The 8,641-nt window shown below is 40.3% G+C and overlaps 1 protein-coding gene across 3 annotated transcripts in view; it reads left to right on the top strand.

Moving 5' to 3' along the window:
* Positions 1-791: 791 nt before the first annotated feature.
* The window catches only part of slc30a2 (solute carrier family 30 member 2), a 73,121-nt gene continuing 65,271 nt past the window's right edge, over positions 792-8,641 (top strand). The window contains exon 1 of one of the 3 annotated variants that reach the window (XM_078399418.1): positions 792-930. Coding sequence is in view for 1 of the 3 variants with exons in the window: in XM_078399416.1 (XP_078255542.1) it covers positions 1,521-1,600 (80 nt within the window). In the remaining 2 variants the exon portion in view is untranslated. Of the gene's footprint in view, positions 931-1,294; positions 1,601-1,831; positions 1,950-8,641 lie in introns of those variants that run through there. The other 2 variants (XM_078399416.1, XM_078399419.1) reach the window with 2 other exon arrangements.

Genomic DNA, 8,641 nt, shown 5'->3' with positions numbered 1-8,641 from the left:
GAAAAATAGATCAGCCACGATCGAATGGTAGAGTGGATTTAATGGGCCGAATGGCCTCATTCTGCTCCTATGTTTAGTTTATAATAGTCACGTGTACCAAGGTACAGCGAAAAGCTTTTTTAGTTGCATGGTACCCAGTCAGCAAAAGACTATATATGATTACCACCAATCCATCCACAGTGTGTAAAAGATACAGGATAAAAGGTGTAACGTTTTGTGGAAGTTAATGTCCAATTAAAGATTGTTTGAAGGTCCCCAATAAGGTAGATAGGAGGTCAGGACCGCTCTTTAGTTGGTGAGAAGACAGTTCAGTTGCCTGATAATAGCTGGGAAGAAACTGTTCCTGAATCAGGAGTATGCCTTTTTAAACTTCTGTACTTCTTGCCTAATAGGAGAGAGATTCATCACTGGTCATGGCCTTTAAAGAGTTAAATTGCTTTAACTGGAAGAATTATTGTCAGTATAGAGAAACCACTCGGTGAAGAAGATGGCGCATGACACTAGTGACAACGGACACTTTTTCGTGACACTGACAGGTATAAAGACTTGGAGAGCAATATGGCATATTGGGAAAACTGCAGGTCTGAGTGAGGACAGTCACCAACCAGTTTGGGTCATGCAAAAAAACCCAATGTAGAATCTTTAGTAACAAGTTTATGTTAAACGAATAATGGGATGAGGAGTGAATGAACTGGAAGAGGTCATGGGACGACCCGAAATCTGGGGTGATGAGATGCATCACTGGGAAACCTGAATTGAAGATCAACAAGAGAACGGTTATTGCAGAGACCGTCTGAATGAGTTAAGACACGATCCGAAGAAGTGTCGGTACAAAAACTGAATATAAGTTGGACTGAACCGTGCATTTGAAATCGATTTTCCATCTGTAAATGGATCCTCTGAAACCTGTTGAAATCCTCGCACGCTCTGGTAAAAATCATTGAAGTGATAAACACACACCTTTGCCGAAAAGACTTCGTGTGCCATTTGTTATCCCTTAACGCACTGAACAAGTTTGCACCTGGGCTGCAGAAATGCCCAGAACTGAACCGTTACAAAGCGTTACTCGTGTTACAAAGACACCCGAGCTCACATTGTTATTTTTAAAATGTGCATGTATTCCAAGAATCGACTTGGTGTTCAGAAGGCGGCAGAGCTCAAGCCACAGTTCCTACGGCGAAACAAACTAGGTTTGAAAGATGTGACAGCGGTGTCGACACACGTCGCACAGTGAGCTGGAAGCAGAGCTTCTTTCAGTCAAAGCAGCTCCGATTGCCCTTTGCACACGACTCTCTCCTATTAACAAATAGCACAGCGCGAACGAATCCCCCAGTCAAAGCAGCTTCAGCCCAGCAGCAGAAACTTTGGGTGGTCGGAAGCGACCCATGCAGATCGTCTCCGTGAAAAACGTTAGGTTTGAGATGATCTTTAAACAAGTAGCACATTCGCTAAAGTGATTTGAGTTAATAGGAAGGATATCTGTTTAGTGCTTTCCAAGTTCGAGAGTATCATTTGGAAATATGGATCTGTTTGTTGATTCAGAACGAGCTAATCTGATAACTGAAAACAAGGCAAGGATGTACTCGCTGCGCCTGAAAAGGTAAAATAATAAAACAGGTCGTCAATTGCTACGTTATAGTAATGCGCTGGCATTGAAGGTTGCCTTCAATCTATGCATTTTTAAATAGTTAATAGTAAATTAATTAATGCAAATAAAATTGCACCCTGCGGGCTATCTAAGTACTGTAACCAAGTATAAGAATGTGGAATGTGTTTTTTATATGTTACCAGTCATTCCGCGATTTTGTTTTTCATTTTAAAATCTATGTACTCTAAATGGACGAGCATTACGTTGAGATGGTGCTACTACAGAAGGTTGTGTGAATGTGACTACCCGTTATTCAGTAAAATTGGGTAAATATAAACCGACACACAAAGCTACTACACAGGTAATCATCACGTTTCAAAGACGACGGTCGCTTAAATCGATGCCGTTCTCAATTTCCATCCCCTTGCTTCGCCTACTTTTGACATTGTTGGATTAAATGTAGTTTGAAAGGAAACATGTTGGGAAGATTTTAGAACCAGTTGATGCATCTCCCGAGCAGCGCTTTCACACTCTGCAGTCTAGAATAGTGCGCTAGCGGGAGGACATGGCCAGTTCGACTGTTGGGGTTTTAAAGGGCAATTATTTACGGTAGAATAGGCATTGTAATCCGTGTATATCAGTCATTATCGTTTGATCTAATTAGTCTGCCAAATAATGCCTAGCTAACTTGTGTGCACACTTTGATCAAAGGGATGAACGCAAATGTGAAATTTGGCTTTTTTTTCCCCCAGCGGGTTTGTAATTTATGGCTAAAACCCAGCGTCAGAACACAGCCGCGAGAGCAGTTTGTGTGAAGAAATTCATTTTCACGCCTGGTTTCATTTCAGACAATCTGTGATTAATAGCTTCGCGAACTGATCATTTAGTAGATAATATAAAAGGCAATATTAATGATTGATGCTATTTTATAAGGACATTTTTAAAAATCGTTTCACGTTCACGTCCACGATGTCGTGTAGTTTAATCGCCAATTGTTTGCATTCATTAAGCCTGCCTGACGATGTGGCTTAATTGATAACTTTTGATGGAAAAATATTGAATTAGAATCTTCCAAATGTACAGATAAGTCGTCAGTTTCGAGACGTTCACGTTTTAAAATCTATTCAAAATAAATGAATCACCTTTACTGAAAAGAAGGGTTGAAAACGTTGATCACAATTTCAGTTGCGTGTGACTGAGGAAAAGCGAGACACGCCGAACATGGTACAGGCAGAAGTCATACAAATTAAAGAACAGGACACCGGCTCTGCCGTGTACTCACTTGCTGGTCTTTATTTCTCTCCGAGTGCAGATGAAAGGACCGGTGTTTTACTATAGCATTATCTGAGAGACTCAGTTTTGATCAATGATTTTGACACGTATTCACTACACCAGATGTCATTGTGATGAGTTCCAAAAAAATCATGAACATGGCAGTTTACACGGGAACCATTTACTCTGTTGAATTGGCCTCATGGTTTAAAATTGTAAAATTTGCCTTGCAATTTGCCAAACTTAGAGTGGTTTATAATTTAGCGACAGAGGGGCAATGAAATCAGGAAATCTTACGCCATGGTTTGAGACTAAAATATCATTTAAATTGAAGAAAAATATTTTATTTACTTCATTGAAAAGGTGGTCGAAGTCATATTGCAACACCCGATGAGATCAACTACACTGGTTGATGAGATTCCAGGGGCAGCGGTCAATGATTTATTTTTGGACTTACTAAATTGCCCTGCCATCCCGCATAATTCGCAATTAACATTCTGTGTGTGTAAAAACTACAGAAATACTTTCTGGGCCCTAAATATCAACCAAAGATCATAAAAACAAATTGCATCACAAACACGTTGGCTTTCACCTGGATTTCAGTTCACTGATAAAATTTAAGGATGTTGGTAGTCTGGGCATTTCAAATCTATAGTTTTCTTTGATCATCTCATCAGACAGCGACATTGGCTTAATTCAGATTGGGCTATTAAGGGTGATTCTCTAATGAAAATATATACCTCTTATAGACTTGTAACGAACTCAGAGGAGGGGGTTGTGCCACAACTGCGAAATAGAGCGAAGCAGTAGAATGAAGCCAGCCGCTTCAGGGTTGGGACAAATCAATAGCCAATTTATTTACGACTGGCATTGTGGTCCTGAGACCATCTTTATGCTGTAAACAAACACAATGCAAGAAATTAAGAAACGACCTTTATTGGTTTGAGTTCAATTAAAAACACCGAAAATGGAACCACTGCACGTCGTTTTAACTACTATCAAGAAAAGGATCAAAATGTGTACGTACACCAATTTTGTTGTGTCTCTCAAACACCCACCCCCAACACCTCAACTCCTCCCCCCACCCCCTCCCCCTCCCCCTCCCCTCAGTTAAATTATTTGAATGCGGCCTAATTGTGCGGGAATTACTTTCTGTTCTATTATAATTTGATTGTCTCGTTTCTCTTCTCCTCCCTACAATCACTCTTTATCACACAAAAACACGCATAGAAATGACATCCTATTTCAGATTTCAGTCGGTGTTGGCTCTAACGAAAGTTGCCAAATGACCAACTTTATTGCCGAGGGGCAAAGTTGTAGATCTATGGTACATTTTAAAGATAGATCAATTTGCCACTAAAGGAACAAAATCAAATGCCATCTTTCATTTGCCTGTCAATTGCAGAGTATAACGTTTTATCCCCTTCTATAAATGATTCTGCATAAAATAACCTATTTTCTAAACCTTAGAAAGTTGGCTGATTAATAGGATTTCAGGATTACAATTTCTCATGTTTACTTCATCTAAAATTCTTTTAAAAAGATCATCATTTTCCAGATGATATTTCTTGATAAAGAACAGGAACACAATGGCAAAAAATACAATTTTCCAAAAGATCTTTGCCTTAAGGAAGAGATAACACATCAATACATAAGAGAAGATAGTCACAAAAAGCTGGAGTAACTCAGCGGGTCAGACAGCATCTCTGGAGAAAAGGAATAGGTAACCTTTCGGGGTCGAGACCCTTCTTCAGACCTATTCCTTTAGTGTCTATCTTCGGTTTAAACCAGCATCTGTGGCCTTCTTACTCAATACATAAGAGGTTGGAAAGCATGTCCGGACACGAGGAGATACAATATAACTGCAATAGAAAAAATTGTATATAGCCCATTTTATTGTTTATAAACAATCTTTTCCCAGAAAGTGTCTTTCAAAGAATGTTGAATGTTCAATGGGGCAATTTTTGTTAGAATACAATAGTTTTGAAGAAAATGTATTGATTACAGGAACATGATTTTAAATTCTCTGTAACAGATTTATATATATAATGCTTTAGTTTTGCAGGTTTATTTCTAAAACAAACTATTAAAAAAAATATGAAATTATGAAAATCACATTGAGAACACAATCCGACCAAAATGCTGACCTCCCTGAATTTGCAATGGGTTTATGATCAGTGTGAACTGCAACAGTTAAGTTGTGGCAATATTGACTGACTGATATGCAGTTGTGAAGGTAGGCCACAAAACCAAGGAGACCATGTTTTGGTCACTTTTATTATTACTCTATTTCATTTGTAACAGCCATACAAATAATATGATATTAAAGACCTGTGTAAGGCTGTGGGTTGAGTCTTAAATATTTTTAATACTAAATTATCTAGAGGCTTTGATCTTTACATTTAGAGACAATTAATAACTTTTCATTTTGGCAAACAAGTAAAGTTGGTGTCCACTCTACTCAGAAATCAACACACTCGTCTGGTTATCCATTTAAAAAATATTGAACATTTCAAGATGTGTACAGAACAGAGAATAATTTAAATGATAAAATTAACAATTCAAGTAAAATTTGTCCACCATTAATCAAAATACAAATCTGTAACATTTTGTTCCAGATGTTCCATACCTTTTGAATTATTGATATTATGGAATAAAAAAGAATAAGGGCCAAAAGCAAGCATCTCAAGTATTTAATGAATCTTGTGGAATACAATATGTTTCTTCTCAAACTAGAGTTCTATCTTCACAATATACATAGGATAAACCTGTGCATTTCACCATACTTAGGATTCAAATTATTTGAACATGATAGATAATATCGTTAACCTTTCCTCTATATTGGCAATAAATGATCAAGTTTGGTGAGTGGCACGACATCTAGTTCTGCAGATTAATGCTCCCACAGATGATTAAATGTGGAATTTGATGAGTTGGGGAAATTAGTTGAAACAAGGCAAAACGGTGTCATGTCTATATTTAAAGAACACAAGAATTGAACTATTAAGCATCATCTGTGGCAGTGTCAAGAACACAAAAAATTGGAGAAATAATCGGTGTGATATCACAGGAAGATAATTGGTTAATGAGTATTACAGTTTATTTTTCATCTATTTTAAAGGGGCTTCGTCTAAACTATAATGCAGTAGGAAAATAGTAGAACAGTGAAACCAAAACTGGTATGAGCGTCTGTTGTTTTTAACTAGACTCAAATGTTATTGAATCTTTTAAATACTGGTTGACAAACTTAATTACTAATTAAATAATTTAAATTATGACAGACATGACAGGGCAAGTAATATTATTGTGACTGTAGCTTATGGGATCTGGAGGATACAGATGTGATTCAGAGCAGCCATGTCTACAGCAAATGTCTGCTACTAAGGAAAATTCAGAGTTGACGAGATGATTCTTGCCTCATAGAATGACGCATTAAGGAGGAAGTTATCTTCAATAACCATGCCCTTGAGTTTAAACATTGTGGATTTGAACAGTGGACTGGAACATGCCTACAAGTTGGGCAGCCAAGTGGATTCAGAAGTTAGTCCAGGAGGAGGCCCAATCTTTGAACCTGTCCAATCCAAAATATAAATAGAAAATGTCAGAAAAAACTCAACAGATCAGGCAGCATCAGGGGAAAGAGAAACAGAATTAGCATTTCGGTTCAATGCTGCTTGATTTGCTGAGTGTTTTCAGCATTTTCTATTTTTCTGTAGTATGTATTATGTCTTGGTCATGCTGCTTGCAGAAACTGGCTGCTTGAGTTGTCGAGGAGTAACAACTGGAGCAGAGCAATGCAGAGTCTCTGTGAAAATCCCTATTCTGACCTAGAGATGAATGGAATGTCATTGATCAAACAATTGGAAATGGTTGGCCCAGAGTACAGCCCTGCAGAAATGTTGTTGAGATGATTGACCTCTAGCTACCATACCATTGTTGAAGACTGACTTCTGTGACAAAGGAAGCCAAAATGGATCATAAACTGATGATGGTCACAAATCTTCAGCCTTGCCTTCAGCATGTGCCTGATTGAAGATGGGATATTCTTGGAACCCCCCAGCTCCTGTTAGCTGTTGGATTGTGCCTCATCAATCATCAAACTTTAATCAGATTCATTGACTGTGGGATTACGTATCCCTGTCCACTGCATGTCAATTTTGCTGTTTCAGCAAATGGGTCCCGACCCAAAACGTCACCTAATCCTTTTCTCCAGAAATGCTGTCTGACTCGCTGAGTTACTCCAGATTTTTGTGTCTATCTTTGGTTTAAACCAGCATCTGCAGTTTCTTCCTACACATTACAATCAAGCCATTCATTTAATGATGCCACACCTAGATTATATCGACATGGTCAAGTAGGTTTATCCCTCATGTGGGTTGCTAGTTACCTATTGCAGATTCAGTTTTGGCAGCTATGTTCTTCAGGTCTTGGTTAGCTCAGACAGTGGTGGTGTCACCAGGCCACTCATGAATGGACGAATGAATGAATAAGTTTATTGGCTAAGTATGTACACATACAAGGAACGTGCCTTGGTGCTCCGCAAGCAAGCAACACAGTAAATAATTAAGAATAAAGCATAAAACATGAAAACATTAAGAATACAACATTACAGTTTAAACATGTGAGTGAAATAAACAGAGCAAAAAGAGACTATAGACTTTTGCTTATTGAGTAGAGCTACTACTCGCGGGAAAAAAGCTGTTTTTATGTCTGGCTGTGGCAGCTTTGACACTCTGGAGTCGCCTTCCAGAGGGAAGTACTTCAGAGTTTGTGGCCAGGGTGAGAGGGGTCAGAGATGATCTTGCCCGCTCACTTCCTGGCCCTTACAGTGTGCAGTTCGTCAATGGGGGGAAGGTTGCAGCCAACATCCTTCTCAGCTGATTGAAGAAGGGGGGGGGAAAGGGGGAAGGAGGGGGGGGGAGGGAAAGGGGGAAGGGGGGGAGGGGGGGAGGGGGGGAGAAGGGAGGAGAAGGGGAAGGGGAGGGGAAGGGGGGGAAGGGGAAGGGGGGAAGGGAAAGGGGGGGAGAAAGGGAAGGGGGGGAGGGAAGGGGGGGGAAAGGGGGAAAGAGGGGGGGAAGGGGGGGGAAGGGGGGGGAAGGGGGGGGGAAGGGGGGGGAAGGGGGGGGAAGGGAGGGAAGGGAGGGAAGGGGGGGGAGTTCCAGGGTTATGTTTCTGTTTCTTGGACCTGCAGTAGAACTCGTTCAGGTCGTTGGTCGGCTGGCGATTGTCCATTTTCCTCTTGTTGCTGGTGATTTCTTGCAAGCCCTTCCAAACTGAAAAAGAATCATTAGCTGGGAACTTGATCCTCAGCTCCTCAGAGTACCTTTCCTTGGCAACTTTGATTCCTCTTCCCTGCTTGTACTTGGCCTGCCTGTAGAGGTCTGCATCCCCGCTCCTGTCGGCCTCATCTTTTGACTGGCAGAGCTGTCTGAGTTCTGCTGTGAACCAGGGCTTGTCGTTGTTGAACCATATCCGGGTCTTCGTGGGAATGCAACTGTCCTCGCAAAAGCTGACATAGGAGCTCACAGTGTCTGTGTACTCATTGAGGCTTGTGGTTGCTTCCCTGAACACATTCCAATCAGTGCAGTCAAAGCAGGACTGTAATTTTTCAATGCCCTCGCTTGTCCACCTTTTCATTGTTCTGACCACAGGCTTAGCAGATTTTAGTTTCTGCCTGTAGGTCGGAATAAGGTGAACTAAACAATGATCAGAGAGATCCAGAGCCGCCCGGGGAACAGAGCGATATGCGTTCTTGATTGAAATGTAGCAGTGATCAAGTGT

The sequence above is a fragment of the Rhinoraja longicauda genome, chromosome 5, assembly GCF_053455715.1.
Source record: "Rhinoraja longicauda isolate Sanriku21f chromosome 5, sRhiLon1.1, whole genome shotgun sequence".
Taxonomy (NCBI): domain Eukaryota; kingdom Metazoa; phylum Chordata; class Chondrichthyes; order Rajiformes; family Arhynchobatidae; genus Rhinoraja; species Rhinoraja longicauda.
The sequence above is the reverse complement of the archived record's forward strand: the minus strand, read 5'-3'. Positions and strand labels throughout refer to the sequence as shown.